The sequence below is a fragment of the Xenopus laevis genome, chromosome 3L, assembly GCF_017654675.1.
Source record: "Xenopus laevis strain J_2021 chromosome 3L, Xenopus_laevis_v10.1, whole genome shotgun sequence".
Lineage (NCBI taxonomy): Eukaryota > Metazoa > Chordata > Amphibia > Anura > Pipidae > Xenopus > Xenopus laevis.
The window spans coordinates 78,195,134-78,212,643 of record NC_054375.1 but is presented as its reverse complement, the minus strand read 5'-3'; the positions used below and the strand labels follow the sequence as shown (position 1 = coordinate 78,212,643).

Below are 17,510 nucleotides of genomic sequence, written 5' to 3'. Positions count from 1 at the left end.
TACAAGTTCTGTAATACATTCAGATGAACAGAAGGCAGTAGTGGTGGATTCAATGCTTTTTTGCAGACTGATATACTATGAGAATATGCCAAGTGCTATCGGCTAGCTGTAAAGGAACAGTAACATCTGAAAATGAAGGTGCTTTATGCAATGTGTTTTTTGCAATGGTAAAACTGATTTGTTTGCTTCAGAAACCTTACTTTTGTGTATATAAACAAACTGCTGTGGAGAAATTGAGGGAATTAAAATATAGCTAAATGGCACAGGTTTAATAGCAGAAAACAGATACTCTCTGTAGAAAACCATTATGTTCTACAAAGCATATCTGCTATCTTCTCTGTAACCGGAGTCTTTTCTCCTTGAATGACTGCCCTCATGGCTACATAGCAGTTTATTTATATACTATATTACTATAGTGGTGTAACAAACCAAACAGTTTTACCAGTGCAGGACAACAATATACTACTAATTACTTAGTGATACTGACACTAAAAAAAATTACTTTTTAAAATATGAATGTACATTATAAGTTACCTATAGGTCATGCTGTTTTTTTGCTGAGAGATTTGTTTTTGTAAGTAATTGTTAAAGTGTCTAAACCTGACTGTTTTTCCAACCTGACTGTCCCATCTCAGCCTGTCAGTTAAAGTTTCTAATACTAACGGACTCCTGCTGCACAAATATGGCAGCTCCCTCATACAGGGACATGGGGCATCAGACAGGTAATGTAAAAGCATTGTGCAAATACTTTATGGCAAAGTTTTAAGTAGCTTTCAAAGGCAATATTATGATGTAAATAATATTCTGGTATCAATATCTCTTTAAAACCACTTTCAGTTTTTGGTGTTCTTTTTCCTTCTGAAACCCTATCAACCCTTATTGAGTGTTACCCTGAACCTGCTATTTAATGAATATGCCATTTCTGTACAATATCTTTTTTTCTTTTTTTAATCAATAGGAAACCGAACCAAAGCTGGGTCAAAAGCTGGTCAAATGCTTGTCAGACTCTCCTGGAGAAAAGCACTTTGGGCCACATAGAGCACCATCACTAGAAAATATTCAGAACCTGAAAGAAAAACTTGATATTATTGAAAAGGAATGGAAAATGCTTCAGTGTAGTGGTAAGACTAAATGCTCTGTTATATTACAAACCTCTATTTTTAGAGTGAAACTCATTGAGTCATACAGATATCCCCTTGATACATGAATAATAAATTATAACGAAAATTAACATGGAGCAATCACTAATATGGGCAGCAGCTGGTGCCTGGATCCACTTTATAACATATATACACAGAAAAAAAGGCAAATGAACGTGAAAAGGCACCTAGTCTATTTCAAGTCAGTGTTTCCGCTCCTGGAATGCAGAACACCTTTGTTGTATATATTATACCTTTTTTAAAGGAGAAGGAAAGGTCTTTTTACTTGTAGGCACCCCCAAGTGATCACATGTACTTACCTGAAACCCCAGGCCGGTGTTCCTATCAGGAGAAAACTGCACCGGCCCGGATTCTTCCAGTGTTTACCACCGAACAATCGTCTTTTCCGGCTTCTTCCTTTTTTTCGCTGATGGACAGTAGTGCGAGAAGCCGAATTTTAAGGAAAAAGCCGGCTACTTTGTTCTACTGAGCATGTGTCTGGCCCAGGAAATTTGAAGAAAGAAGAAGCCAGAAGATGATCCCTCTGTGCTGCTCACTGGAAGAATCCCGGGCCAGTCCAGGTTTCTCCTAATAGGGGCCCGGGGTTTCAGGTAAGTACATGCGATCACTACTTGTAATCAATTAAAGATGTGCAGACATTCCAGCTGTGTATGCATTTTTTTATAAGTAGAAGTAGCATCTGCTCCCTCTGTACAGTGCCACTAGAAGTGCCGCTGCATTGTTATCTTTTAAGCCTACCTCTTCCATCCCATTGATAAAATTAGTGCAGTGCATGAGTGTCACGAATGGCAGGCAGTGAAATAGATCCAAATACATCTTTCAAAACATATAGATTCCCCTGCAATGCGGTAGAGCTGACAGAATGCATAAGTGTGATTGGTATTGTTCCTGGAACATACCGTATATACTCGCGTATAAGCCGAGTTTTTCAGCACCCAAAATGTGCTGAAAAACTCTACCTCGGCTTATACGCGGGTCAGCTAAAAAGGTTGACGCTTACTCAGTGTGTGTAGTGACTCCTCCGTGCTGCCCGTACTTCTCCCCGCTCGTGGCTTCCTCAGCCCCTCCCCTCTAAGCTCTCGTCACACAGTACTCCTCAGCCCTTCCCCTTTTTGCAATGTGTGCGCATTACCGTATTGCGAGAGGCGTAGGCCGTGTCAGTGAATGTGTGACAGGAGCGGGGGCAGAGAGGAGGGGGAACAAACTGATCGGCACAGTGCGGAATTGTTTGTGTTTGTAGTTTGTGTTGCCGTGGGATAGTGTGGTTGTAGGGAAGGTTCTGGTATGGAGGACAAGACGTTTACTAAAGAGCTGGACCATTGGATCGAGCAGCTGAATGACTGCAAGCAACTCAACGAGAGCCAAGTGCGCACCCTGTGCGAGAAGGTGAGACCGGCCCCGCGTAGCAACGTCTGTAAACACTCCACATACACGCACATAGGTGTATAGCGCTCACAGCATCGTAGCGTAACAGGCATGATGTCATGAAGGGAACACATCTGTATATAAACGCTTATAAGGACATTTGCTTATGTAGCAAATCTAGTTTATGTCCGTACATGCACGTCCCACACATAAATAATACATCCATACACCCATCGGGTTGCTGAGGGTTACCAAAACTGGAGCAAACTTTTCACCTGCTATTGCTACTATTGCTACCCATACAAGGATTTCCTTGTTCATATGGGGGAAAGCACAGCAGTTCATGATCCCTGCAGTAAATGACTTTTAAAGGTACAAATATAAAAATTATTTTTGATGAGTGCCTTCCTTAAATCATTTTCGTTTTTTGTAATCTAGCCTGTGGTCAGTAAACACATGGCATAAAGCAAAAATAGTACCAGTTTCTCACCCCTAGGCTTATACACGAGTCAATAAATTTTTCCAGTTTTCTTAGGTAAATTAGGTACCTCGGCTTATACACGGGTCGGCTTATACACGAGTATATACGGTACATATTTAGTTGTTGACCCTTAGTAGATATACACTTGTAAATGATTGAACCCTTGAAACATTACTACAGATCTAGAGTACAGCTAATGCATCTTGTGGTCTAGAAATGTTGGCCAGTTTTTACCTTCAGTTTAATCTCATAAATATAATAGCAAGCCATGTTTAAAATGAAATACCATTTTTTTCTTTTTGTGTTTTTGTTCTTTAGCCAGCTAGAAGACATAAAGAGAACCTCGATTTTGTACTCTGATCCTCAAGTTGGACTTTTATATGCCCTGTTATTTTATAGCCAAACTGATTTCACTTAAAGGAAAACTATACCCCCAAAATGAATACTTAAGCAACAGATAGTTTATATCAAATTGAATGACATATTAAAGAATCTTACCAAACTGGAATATATATTTACATAAATATTGCCCTTTTACATCTCTTGCCATGAACCACCATTTCGTGACTCTCATCTGTGCAGCCTCAGAGATCACCTGACCAGAAATACTACAACACTAACTGTAACAGGAAGAAGTGAGGAAGCAAAAGGCAGAACTCTGTCTGTTAATTGGCTCATGTGACCTTACATGTGGTTTGTATGTGTGCACAGTGAATCTTACGATCTCAGGGGGCGGCCCTTATTTTTTAAAATGGCAATTATCTATTTATGATTACCCAATGGCACATACTACTAGAAAAGTATATTATTATGATAATGGTTCATTTACATGAAGCAGGGTTTTACACATGAGCTGTTTTACTCAGTATCTTTTAATAGAGACCTACATTGTTTGGGGGGTATAGTTTTCCTTTAATAAATGTAAGAATAATTGTTCACTAATCACACTGATAAACTATTTTTAAATGTTATACTAATAGTAGTTTAATAAAATGCAGCTATGTGCTATGCAGTTATTGAGCCCTTATAAGACTCTTCATAAAAAAAAAATTTAATGCAGGAGCTGTTAACGACCCACAGGAACTGAGGACAAAAAGGCTGAAGAATAGGAACATGATTGTGATGGAGCAGGCAAAGGCACAAGGACAGACTGTAGTGGGACAGAGGGGGCGAAGAATATAAATAAGGATAGGCTCAAGACTGGAGAGCAGAGCAGATAGAACTGGATACAAGGAGAAGACGTGACAGGGCAGGAAGCAAGGAACAGGAGAGCGCTGGAGCGCAGTTGTATAAGCTGTACTGATGCTGTACATTCCTAACTGAGCTTTATACATGCACCTGACTGGTGTTTCTGGGCTGAGGATTGTCATTTCTGCCCATGCCTTTGCTTCTTATTTAATTAGATTAGATTTCCTGAACAAAGTGCCCCATATGAACAGTGTAAAGAGTGGCCCATGAGGGATTTGCCTGAACGGACAGATTGCCAGTCTGAGCCTGATTCTAAGCAATTTTTCAATACTAACTTATATTATAGAATGTCCAATTTTTTGTATTGATTTTTTGTTTCTGTTCGATAGAGCTTTGTAAAACATTGTTCAATTTCTAGCAACTCTGCAATTGGTCTTCACTGACCTCGGGAACAGGCAAAAACTTGCTCCAATGAGTGAGGCTACAATTTTATTGTTATTGCTTTTTACTACTTATCTTTATATTCAGTGCCTATTCATCCCTGTGTCTCATTTAAGCCATTGCCTGGTTGCTAAGCTAAATAAGACCCTAGAAACAAAATAAGTTATTCAAGGCTTATAAAAAATAGCAAACCAACAAATTGGATAATAAGGACACACCGAAGACTTGTGTATCATTGGTGCTGGTAAAGAATCTTGAACATATTTTACATGAATCCCAGCTCAAAAGGGCAGTTTTTATTAACATAATTTATTGCAGTAACCCAATATAAGTGTGGCTGAGTACTAAGACCATGTGGGCTGCTTTTAGCCCCTTGCTTGCTTTGTGGGCTACTTTGAGCCCTTTTTTATTTTTCTGTGTGTATATCACTATATCCCATAAAGTCTGTTCTAGTTCAGTCTTCTGAATGGCAGCTGCTCCTGTTTGCCAGTTCTACTTCTGAACTATCCCAATACAACACTGTCAATATAAAAATCATAAACTATTCAACATATATACAAAAGTACAGGTATGGGATCCATTATCCGGAAACCTGTTATCCAGAAAACTCTGAATTACAGAAAGACTATATCCCATAGACTCCATTATAAGTAAATAATTAAAATTTTTAAAAAAGATTTCCTTTTTCTTCGTAATAATAAAAACAGTACCTTGTACTCGAGCCAAATTAATAAATAATGAATTTTTATTGGCGGCAAAACAATCCTATTGACTTTATTTAATGTTGTTTTTTAGTAGACTTAAGTTATAGAGATCCAAATTACGGAATGACCCCATATCCAGAAAACCCCCAGATTCTGAGCTTTCTGGAAATTGTGGATACCCATGGCTGTGGGATCAGTAAACTCTATTTATGCCACTGCAACATCCACTTTAGAAGAGCTACAGAGTTCAGTGTGAGACTGATGAAACTTACATCAATCAGCCGTATTAAGAGCTTTGCATAAATCTGGCCTGTATGGGAGAAAGAGCAGTTACTGTAAAAGAACCATTTGAAAGAATACCACAACTTCGACAAAAATCATGAGTGCCTCAAATGTCATGTGGTAAAAAGGTCAGATAAAACTGCAAAAATAGAGGGGTTTTTTTCTTCACAGTTCAAAGCTATGGGCAGAATGAAAATCAAGCATTGCCTCCAGTTCAAGAACACCATCCCTGCAGTTATGTATCTTAAGGCTGGTAGCATCATGCTGTAGGAATGATTTTCATCAAAGGATCTGTGCAACAACATAGTTAGTGCTAAATACAAGAGAACTTGTTTCAGTCAGCATAAAAAAGTTCATATTTTAGCAGAACAGTAACCCCAAACAGAAGCATTAGAACTATAGATTCAATGTTCACAATGACCCAGATCTGCCCTCAGTCCTGTTCAGTTGAAAATTGAGATATATATGACTAACCTAAAATGTTCCTGAAAGTATTATTATTAACATGTATTTATATAGCGTCAACATATTGTGTAGCACTGTATGTATGGGCCAGTATCATTTCCAAACAGTGTTCAATGCTTATACATAGTTCTTTTGGGGAAGTGTAACATTTTAGTTGCAAACCAATAAGGAAGAGAACTGCCATTTTAATCATAGTACAATCCTGCCTCAGAATAGAAGATCATACTTTTTGTAAATAATTCTAAATTAAAAAATGTAAATGCTTGACATTGTTTTATGTCCTTGTGTGTTACTCTATCTGGATTTAATTGCCTACAGTATTAGAGCTCCATTATTGTTAATCAAAATGACTATTTTTTGTACAGCTAAAGCAGCAGGGACCATACCAGGCAGCACACATCAATGTGAGACTAGAGACTAATTGGAGGATTACGGGCACCATGGGAGAGTCTCAGGAGGACACATATCAAAGCAGTAGAGCTGTTGCAATGCTTTGAATAGAGCAAAATGTTACTGTTCAAAGGCACATTTTATAAATGTATAAACTTATCAAATGTGGTGCGACACAATAAACAAAAGGATTTCTAAGTAAGTGTGCATATATTTGTGCTTCATTAAAAATAACTTTCAAACAGTGTAGTATTTGGGAAGTTTGGGAAGTTACATCAGCATGTTCCTTCTGCTAAGTGTGACATCACTGCTGCTATGTGTGATGTCACACCTCCCAGGAATCACCAGCTGCCCTAGACACAGAAAAGCGTTTGATAGCCGCCCCTAAACCCCTCCATCATCTATCTTAATTGAGCTATCTCTGATTATCATAATGGCACTTACTACTGGCCTTGATGAGCTTGCTCTTGCACAATAATTTTGTCCAATCAAACCATGACTGTTTGTGTGGTACAAATTCTGGGCCTAGGGCGGCACATTTTTAGGGAGGGCATGCCACCCAGTCTCATCTGTAGTTGACAGAGGAGCTGACCGGAACCGGGAGATTGTGAATACGGGAGCATGCGTGTGTTGGTGGAGGGGTGCAGTAGGCAGCCAGCCCAGGGATTGGTCCCTTCCAAATCCAGTGCTGAAAATAGTTTTTACAAAGGTTTGTGTCTCAATTGTTGGACAAATTTGAAATGGGTAAAACTTTAATGGCACAATAGGATGTAACAATTTATTTTCCACAGTAATAATTTAATCCATTTTATATTGTCTTTTTTATAGTTTTACTTATTGGTCATGTTTATTCCAATTGTAGACTATTGTATCATGGAAAAAGATGTGATATAGTCAGTAGATGGTGCTAAAACCCTGTATTACGAATGTAAGTCCACAAATTAAATTAGCTTTATTAACTTAAAAAGGGGTAATAGAACCTAACAAAAATGATTTGCCCAGGCCCAGTGACAATAAATGTTTGCCTAGTGCTTAGAATATAAATAGATCTGTAAATACTGCCCTTTTACATCTTTTCCCTTGAGCCACCATTTTTTAAAGTGTAGTAGTTCTAGTATGTTCCAGATTCTGACCACTTAGGGTGTATTCCATAGTAGGCTTCTTTTATCAGCCCCTTTTTAATACAATTTGTCCCTCTCTTTAAATAGTTGTTCATCTTTAAATTAACTTCAAGTAACTTTGGGTACCCACAATGCATTGCAGACTAATAAAGCACATAAGAGAAATAAGTAAGAGAGAAATGCATCTTTCTCTCTGCAAAGGCTTACTAAGCAGGAAACAAACATTTATTGTGAGTATGTAGAACTGAGGGGAAGTATACCTGCAGAATGGTAAAGTCAAGAGCAGATCAGAGTGATATAAAGAAAACCACTGGGGGATGCCAAGTTGTTAGGCATCATCACAGTAATACTGATCTCTTATCTGTTACCAGGGGCTGGTGATATAGCCCAGGTTAGGGTGATTTCATATGTGGTACAGATATTTTCTGTACTGCACATGCTCCCTCAAGAATTGCTTAAAGGAATAGTTCAGTGTGAAAATAAAAACTGTGTAAATAGACAGGCTGTGCAAAATAAAAACTGTTTCTAATATAGTTAGTTAGCCAAAAATGTAATATATAAAGGCTGGAGTGAACAGATGTCTAATAAAACAGTCAGAATCCAACTTCCTGCTTTTCAGCTCTATAACTCTGAGCTAGTCAGCGACTTGAAGGGGGGCCACATGGTACATTTCTCTTCAGTGAGTTTGTAATTGATCCTCAGCATTCAGCTCAGATTCAAAAGCAACAGATATGACCCATGTGGCCCCCCCTCAAGTCTCTGATTGGTTACTGCCTTGTAACCAGTCAGTGTAAACCAAGAGAGCTGAAAAGCAGGAAGTAGTGTTCTGACTGACATGTTATACATCAAATCACTGCAGCCTTTATACATTACATTTTTGGCTAACTAACTATATTAGAAACATTTTTTTATTTTGCAGAGCCTATCTATTTACCCAGTTTTTATAATTACACTGAACAATTCCTTTAAAGGGACACCTCGGAGAAAAAATAAGATAGTGACATACAGGTCTGGACTGGGAATCAAAATAGGCCCTGGCATTTCAGGTTCACAGAGCCCAAACAGCCCTCCACCAGCCCAATAAATAGTGACTGCCTATGGTAACTTACAGCAGCCCCTCTGGCATTTGCCAGTCTGGGCCTGGTGGCATATCCCTCTGCAACATTACCCCAGATAGGTGCTTTTTCAAAAGAAGAAGAGAACAAACAGCCCAGGATGTCAAGTAAATTACTAGATTCACTGGGGGGTCTAACAACATGGCCCCCCTGATAAATGTTACCTTTCCAAAATGTAAGGTAAAAGAGAAATATGGCGAAAAAAAGACATAAAACCAGAGACAATATATATTATATACTGAGTTGAGAACGTGAGTGTATGATTGGCCAGACCAGGGATTACTTTGACATAGTTGGCTAGCTTAAATATACAGTATTGCAATATATGGACAAACAATCCCTGTTTTGTGTAAAGTGGAGGACATTTTTGGTAGCTTAAGGGCAGAGACACATGGTCAGATTTGGGGAGATTATTCACCCGGCGACAAATCTTCTCTTCTTTGGGGAGACTAATCTCCCCGAACTGCCTTCCCGCCGGCTAGAATGCAAATCGCCGGCAGTATGGCAATCGGAGCATTTCATTTTCCGAAGTTTCCTCGTGAGGCGACTTCGGAAAAAGAAGCGCTCCGAGTACCATCCCGCCGGCGATTTTTATTCTAGACTTTGTGTGCCTTGAGGTGGTGGCAAATGGGGAGATTAGTCGCCCAGCAACAAAGCTTATCTTCTTCGGGCGACTAATCTCCCCGAAATGCCTTCCTGCCGCAAAGAATACGAATCGCTGGCGGGATGGCATAAGAAATACTTCGGATTTCCGAAGTTGCCTCAACTAGAAAACTTTGGAAATCCAAAGCATTTCATATGCTATCCTGGCCATTTTGCCGCCTGAGACAGCCTTCGTTCTGCCACCCTCCTCCCCACGGCACTCACATTATTAGCGACGGGGCATCTGCGTCGCTAGTGTAGAGAGCGCAATTGTGCTCTCTGCACTAGAAGAGCTGAATTTCTGGGTTTCAAGGGGAGATTAGTCACCCGAAGTAGAGAAGATTTCTGGATTTCCAATGTCGCCCGAAGTTGCCTCACGAGAAAACTTTGCAAATCCAAATTGTTTTAGTGGAAGATTTGTCGCCCAAAGTAGAAAAGATTTGTCTGCCACCACTCTTAAGCTACCAAAAATGCCCTCCTCCATAAACAAAACAGGGATTGTTTGTCCATCTCTGGCAATATATTTAAGCTGGCCAACTATGTCAAAGTTATCCCTGGTCTGGTCAGTCCTACACTCAACTTCCATCTTATTCATTAAGAATTATATTGCTTCATTATGTATTTTACACAGGGGCCTCCAACTGGGGGCTTCCAACTTCTTGAAAACATTGCAAATATATGGACAAACAATCCCTGTTTTGTTTAAAGGAGAAGGAAAGACATCCTGCACTTGGGGTGCCAAATGTTAGGCACCTCCAATTGATTGTATTGACTTACCTGAAACCCCGGGCCGGTGCTCCTATCCCATTATTATTCCAGTGAGCACCACAGAGTGATCCTCCTCTGGCTTCTTCTTTCTTAAAATTTCCTAGTGCAAATGCATGGACAGTTGAACGAAATAGCTGACTTTTTAGTTAAAGTCCGGCTTTTCGTTGTACTGCGCATGTGCAGTCACGTTAAAAAAACGGAAGACGGAAGAGGATCGCTCCGTGGTGCTCACTGGTATAACCCCGGGCTGGTGCAGTTTTCTGCTGATAGGAGCACCGGCCCGGGGTTTCAGGTAAGTCAATACAATCACTTGGGGGTGCCTAACATTTGGCACCCCCAAGTGCAAAGCCTTTCCTTCTCCTTTATAGGGGAGGGCATTTTTGATAAATGTCTGTATGAAGTAAGTTGCAGGTAAAACTAAGTCCTATGTCTGTCTGTATGAATTTTGTGGTCACAGCACCATTTCCAATACAAGCTGCTCCACTCCCATCTGCTCCTTGCTGTAAGTGCACTGACTGGCAGTTTGTTGGCCTGGGTGCATACACACAGAACATTTTGCCCCAATTTTGCCATTCTAAAAGCCTGTGAAATACAGAAAAGTGTTATATTTATCAGCTCCTTGAAAATATGATAATCTCCTCCAAGAGGCTGAAACAATATCAGAAAACATGTGACTAACTCAATCGTGTTTTCTGGCATTTTTTTTTTTTTTTACCACGGGTGTACATTAAAAAAATTAAAGCTCACCACCAAACTGGCACCATTTCAAGGAATTCTCGAGAATCAATATAAGATTTCTCTGTATGAAAAGTAATCATACAGCAAGTATGTGTCCACTTAAGGGTAGGGACACACTGGGCGATTTGGGGAGATTTAGTCGCCTGGCGACTAATCGCAGCGACTTTTCTCCCCGAATGCCTCCCCTCACTCTGCGCCTGGATAAAATGAAAAATCGCCTGCGCTAATCACACACGGCGATTCGTTTTCCTCGTGAGGCAACTTCGGGCGGCTTTGGAAAACGAATCGCCGCGTGTGATTAGCGCAGGCAATTTTTCATTTTAGCCAGGCGCAGAGCGAGGGGAAGCATTCGGGGAAGATTGGTCGTGGAAAGTCGCAGCGATTAGTCGCCAGGCGACTAAATCTCCCCAAATCGCCCAGTGTGTCCCAGCCCTAAGAAAACACTTGTTTTGACTTTCACAGTCTGCCTAATTATCTTTGCAATGTTCTCCATGCATGCTATTGTTATGCAGAATGTGCTGCCCTATCTAGCAGACCCCCCTGCTTCCAGTCTGTAGGCTGTAGCACATCATTCATCTGCAGACAGCTTAGGCAGACTGATCCATACCTTTCCCTACTCCCTCCTGTCTGTCCCAGTGCTATTATCATTAGACTAATTTCAGTGTAATTGTAAGAAGTGTCAATACCCCTCAGGTTGTCTAGTGTCTCTTAACCCTTTCAGTCCTGCAGCCTCATTATTAGCAAATTGGTTATCCTATGAAAGGGGTCTGGTAACACAAGTTTTACAAAAGTTTATATTTTCCTTCATATTGTGAAAGATAGAGATTCGTTTTTAGTCTGGCAGAGAACACTCTGCACTTTGCATGCTCTTTCCTTAAGTATTATGATAAGATCTTAATGGTAAAGCCATAGAAATTATTTTAATTGCCTTCATTTTTAAATGAATAGTGATGCAAATCTGCACAATCCAAGAACAGTTTTGCAGAATTTAACATAGATAAAAAGAGTATAAATTATTTGAGCATTTTTTTTAAAATCTAAGTTTAAAGTTTAATGTCCCTTTCGTTGGTGTTTGAGTCTGGCAGCTCATTAATTCAGGAGCAGATTCTGAACTGTTACAATCTTGCAAAATTTAGTTGATACAATTTTCAGCAGCATCTCTGGGGTATTAGCAACTATTGTATCAATTCTAACAGCTGTCTTTAATGAAACTCAGTTATTCTGCTCAGCAGGGCCAAAGATAAGAAATGTATCAACTTAGAACAGTTACAGAGTCAGCGACCCCCCTGCCAGATCTGCTTTAGAGGGTGAAAATATTAGAAAAACAGTCACACATAGAAAATAGAAAGTAATTGGAAAAGTCATTCTCTTTTTTTTTTTTTTTTTTTATAACTATCCATCAGGAGAAAACACTTTGCCACAAAGCTTATAGGTATAGCAAATTGCTGGCAGAGGTTAGCAGGGAATGTAACCATGGGGACCTGTGCCAGACTAGGATAGGGAGGGGTGCACGGTAATTTTTGCATACACCAATAGTTTCCAAACCAGCACTCCGCACTCCCTTTAGTGAAAAAACTTAATTTTTATTATTACGTTTTTTCACTAAAGGGAGTGCTGGTTTGGAAACTATTGGTGTATATATATCTATACTGTATATATAGATATATATAGATATAGTTGACAGGGAAAAACACAGCTTCCCAAAAACTCTGGGGCTGTCTTAGATATCCATAGAATACTAACATGAAGGTCTGTAGGGTGAGATGTGGGACACTTAATTTCTGTCATGGATTTAAAGCAGGACGGTTGATAAAAGAACAGTTCCATACATCGGATAGCATTTTATAGTGAGGGTGTGTTTGATTATTTGCCCCATTTACTGGGGTTGAACCCAAATTGTCTACTTTAACAGAACTGTTTAATCACAAGTTTATAATGTAAATGTAAAAATGTAAGGTCACCACTGCAAACATTGTTATATGTATTTCCATATAAACCATTGTGGTGGGGTTGTGGCGGAACATCATATTAAAATAGTAATCATTTTTTCAAATGCTCTGTTAAAAAGATATAAGTATTAGTTTGTACTTGGATTTTTAAGGCAAACTGCCATAAACAGAAAACAAAAAAGTCTGTCTGTTATAAATATTTACTATTTTCTCACTTTATACATATAATATTTGCTCAGTTTATACAATGTTCATATAATTGCTGCAATTTTATAGTATTTCCTCTTCAGCATGGTAATGGGATGCGCTCAATCCAGCTGTTATAATAAGTCTTTATGTTTTACTATATATATATATATATATATATATATATATATATATATATATATATATATATTTATAGTCCTTTTAAAAAAGAGTGCCTTGTGTATTTACATACAGTGAAGTACAAGAACTGTATTAACATTTATGGTGTCTCCACCTCCTTGTGGCAAGTGTCAGCTGAGAGTCCTTTTTCTGCCAGTGGAAAACCCTGTTGACTTTAACCTTTCCATGATGGATGTCACCAGCAATAACATACACTGTGGGTCTGTTCCGTATCAGCTTCTGAGCACAATTCTCATTAATCAGCAGCCACTGTTCAATCATGGTACGTGTGTCATATGGAAGGAGCAGACCTTGTTTAATGAACTCAACTGGGCCTTCGGTCTCATATTCATGAAGTCCTGAAGTTGTTTTCTTCTTTGCCAATTTCACTTTAACAGCTTAGGGGAAAAAGGTGACAGCAGATTAATTAATGAATCTTAATATCCTATGCTTTCCATAATTAAAGGCTTTAACAAACATTATTATCACAGATACAATAGTCTAACATATTTCCACAGAGGTTATTGAATATTGGTTGCACAATGTTTACAGGGACAATATCACTTTAGATTCTACATGCTGCTACTAGATACTAATAGAAGAGAAAACTGATAAAAATGTCTGTCAGGGATTCTTAGACATCTATGAAAGCAAACCTAGTCCTCTTGCTCAACTCTAGATGAACTACAGTGCATTGGAACAGATTTCCTCTATAGGCTTTTTAAGATCTGTACTAGACCTGAAGGAATTGATGCCAGTAAAATGCATTGAAAAGAATCCTTAGCTGATTTGTTTATAAAGAGTCAGGCTACTGTCTAGATGCGCCCACCCCCTCCCAAGAAAAAAAATGCATATATATAGCTTTTTTTTTTTACTTTTTGTTTGACCTGAAGGATAAAAAAGTGAGTATCCCTGCAGATCCGGACTGAGAATTAAAATGGGCCCTGGCATTTTAGGTACACAGAGGCCCAATCAGCCCCCACCAGCCCACTAAATACTGACTTTCCATGGCACCTTATAGCAGCCCATTTGCCAGACCCCACAGATTGCCAGTCCGGACCTGTATCCCTGTATTGTTAGAAAAGAAAAATAGAATACTCACCAAAGTTATTGTCACAAAAAGCTTCCAAGACTGTCTTGTGTGAAAAGAATTCTTCAATAAGTGGGCAGCCCTGGCAGCTTGGCTTTGGCAGTTCTAGATGAATTAAAATAAAAATGTTTTTAGTGAAAGCATATACATGTAAAAGATAGCAATGTTATATAAATATTTCCAGCATATCTCAGCAGGCCAAACAATGACTGTAATAAGGTAGCCTTTAACTATGTGTTACAATATGCCCTTTCCAATGGAACAATATTATTTATATATATATATATATATATATATATATATATAAATAGTAAAGACTTAGCAGAATATTAAAAAAAAAAAAGCTGTGCAGACTACTAAGTGATGAATCACTAACCATATTAAAGTAAAATAACACCTCCATGCAATATATATTTCATAATGCAGCCCTAAGGTATGGGGGATACCTAATCTCTAGCAACACTGAAGTTACATTGTAGAGCTGTGTTATGCTATGATCAGACTAATATGGACAATGACATAAGTTAGTGGTGCTTACCTTTATAGGCATACTGATACTCTTTGCTGAGAGTGTCCAGACACATGTCTTCCCCAGCTGGGAACCTGTCACAGTCTAAGCTCTCAGGCCAGGAGTGCCCATGACATGCCAGAACTGGAGCACAACTGTTTCTTACAGCAACACACATGCTGCGGCAGGGCTGGATGAACCTGGAGGAAATAAACATTTTGCTTGTTATTAATAATCCTATTAGGATTGCATTGTTACCCCGTGTCTATGAAGCCATGTCCCATACAGCAGCACCCTGTCACACACTTTACTTTAGGCTGAATGTCTCCTGCACCCACCCCCGCGGTACCACTAGGCCTGCCCACAACCGACCCCCGTAGTGCACAATGTACTTACGTGTCCAGGCAGACTGGGGCGAATAGGGAGCATAGGAAGGTCCTGGCATAGGGGTGGCAGCCGGTCTGTAGGAGGTTCTGCCACTCTGCTGACTTGGGCACGACTTCTGCCATGTTAGTGTGTCCCAACAGGTTTGGCAACCGCATCTCCGAGTAGCCGACGTCATTGCACATGGCCATCTCTTTGGGAATGGGAACGCACTTGGTGGATAATCCAATGTCAAAGGCGGCGGCGGCCAGCATGGAGGCGCAGAGGAGCAGGAAGACTCCAGTCATGTTTGCAGCAAGTGCTGAGCTACTGCCAGTGTGGCCGGGAAGCGCCTTATATACAGGAGGCCCCTCATTATCTGTCGCTTATCAAGACAGCGGAGAGACAGGCCGGGCTCAGCTCACTGCCCATTCAGGCGATTGTTGTGATAAGTGAAGAGGTGGAGACACAGGCACGGCAGACTCTCCTTGAAAGGTGAATTTACATAGGAGATTTCATTAGTTACGGACGGCAGGCTGTATGCTGTATGTGGGACACTTGGATATTAAAAAGGGACAAATTGGAGTGTTGTTATGTAAATGGAGTGTAACATGTGGAGAAATGTACATGGGCAGACAGGCTGTCTCCTGGGTCCACTGGGCAGACTGCATTGTGGTATTGCCACTGCTGATCTGACACAAAATATCTGACTGACTGACTGAAAATGTTTTGTGATTGCTAATTGCCCCATGTCTCCCTGTCCATTTCCCACTGGATCAGCTGCACTTTCTCTAGGTGTCCAGGTATTATCAGGGAATCAGCTCCAAGCAGCAGCTCAGTTTTATGTCTGGAGCCCTCCCTAATTAATAGAGGCATCAGGCAGCTGCAATTATCCTGCTGGTGCCCATCGGCCTCTCGCTTAACTTACACATTACCCATTTACCCAAAAAAACAAACCTCTTCCCTGCAAAATGTGAGGTATAGTATGTGGTCAAGCAAAAATGTATTTTCAAAACTGCCCAATGGTGTCTGTATTGTAGGGAAAGAGTATCCAGACACCTGTCACCCACCTGCACTTATTTACGCATGATTTCCAGGACAAGGACCTACAACTCACCGTTTACAACTAATGACATCAGAACTCACCATTTATAACAGATGACATCAGAACTCACTGTTTATAAGGATATAATTTACAAGATATTCACAGCTTTTGTGTATTATATAAGATATAATACACAAAAGCCATGAATATCCTGTAAATTATATCCTTATAAACGGTGAGTTCTGATGTCATCAGTTATAAACGGTGAGTTCTGATGTCATTTCTGTCACATGACTCATTGAAATTTGTGTATTATAATAAATAAAGTACCCCCAGTTGTAAAATATGAGGATATTAGAAGTTACCTCGGAGTTCCATGACCTGTATAAAAACACTCGGCCTTCGGCCTCGTGTTTTTATATGGTCATGAAACTCCTCGGTAACTTATAATATCCTTATATTTTACAAGAGGGGGTACTTTATTCACTATATAATGCATGTGTGTTCATCACCATGCATGTCAACAACTGATCCACTGTAAAAAAAAATGTGCACAAATTTGTAGTGCTGTTTTTATAAAGAAGGCATAGTGTAAAATTACACACACACCCATGACAACTGTTGATAAGTAAGAAAGATAAAAATATCATCATCATCATCATTTATTTATATAGCGCTGTCAAGATACTATGGAAAGGCCAGTATGTTTTCCAAAAAGATGGCAGAACTAGCAAGCATCAGGGGTGGAGTGAGGTACAGCCAATATATAACCAATATTTTCTAAGGAATTGGGACCTCAAATGTACATTTGTAGTGGTCTCTAGTGGAAAAGAGTGTTTTGTTTTTTGTCGTTCTGCATGCGCACACTCCCTCCCTCTCTCTGTCTCTCTCTCTCTCACACACACATACACACAAAGGGATTTATTCAAGAAATGCACTAATTTCTGTGTGCAAGCAATTGTTTTAAATTATCAAACCTGAATCTATTTGTATGGTGTACTTTTTATATCAAGGCCATTCAGCTAAAGGCCTATATTTTTCTTGCGGCCATCCAAACAAAAGATTTTACAGTATCTACGAATTATTCCAAAATACTCCACTGCTTTTTTTGTATGACAAGATCTGGCTCACAAACATGTTATGTACAAGTAGCCCTCTATATGGAAAAAGTTGAAAAGTGCTGGCATAAGTCCCAGATCTGTAAGTCTAATGATACCCATTGGCTTGTGTGATTTCCATACCTTCCCAACCAGGACACTTTTGAGAAATGGTATGTTGCATTCTTTGGAGGCCCATGTTAGCTGTGTTTCATTAGATACCATCAGAGTT

The 17,510-nt window shown here is 39.6% G+C and overlaps 2 protein-coding genes across 14 annotated transcripts in view; one reads left to right on the top strand and one right to left on the bottom strand.

The window, feature by feature from the left end:
* hdac10.L (histone deacetylase 10 L homeolog) overlaps positions 1 to 6,678 on the top strand; it is a 39,073-nt gene extending 32,395 nt beyond the window's left edge. For 9 of the 13 annotated variants that reach the window (XM_041585243.1, XM_041585236.1, XM_041585241.1 and 6 more), the window contains 2 exons: positions 959 to 1,121; positions 4,067 to 6,678. In XM_041585243.1, the coding sequence (XP_041441177.1) occupies positions 959 to 1,121; positions 4,067 to 4,188 (285 nt within the window). In that variant the 3' untranslated portion in view covers positions 4,189 to 6,678. The other 4 variants (XR_005966002.1, XM_041585245.1, NM_001095883.1 and 1 more) reach the window with 4 other exon arrangements.
* Positions 6,679 to 12,998: 6,320 nt separating this feature from the next.
* Positions 12,999 to 15,445, bottom strand: szl.L (sizzled L homeolog). The gene is given in 4 exon segments (NM_001088521.1): positions 12,999 to 13,573; positions 14,278 to 14,370; positions 14,804 to 14,973; positions 15,170 to 15,445. Coding segments are annotated over 4 exon segments (843 nt in total). The 5' UTR covers position 15,445; the 3' UTR covers positions 12,999 to 13,268.
* Positions 15,446 to 17,510: the final 2,065 nt, after the last annotated feature.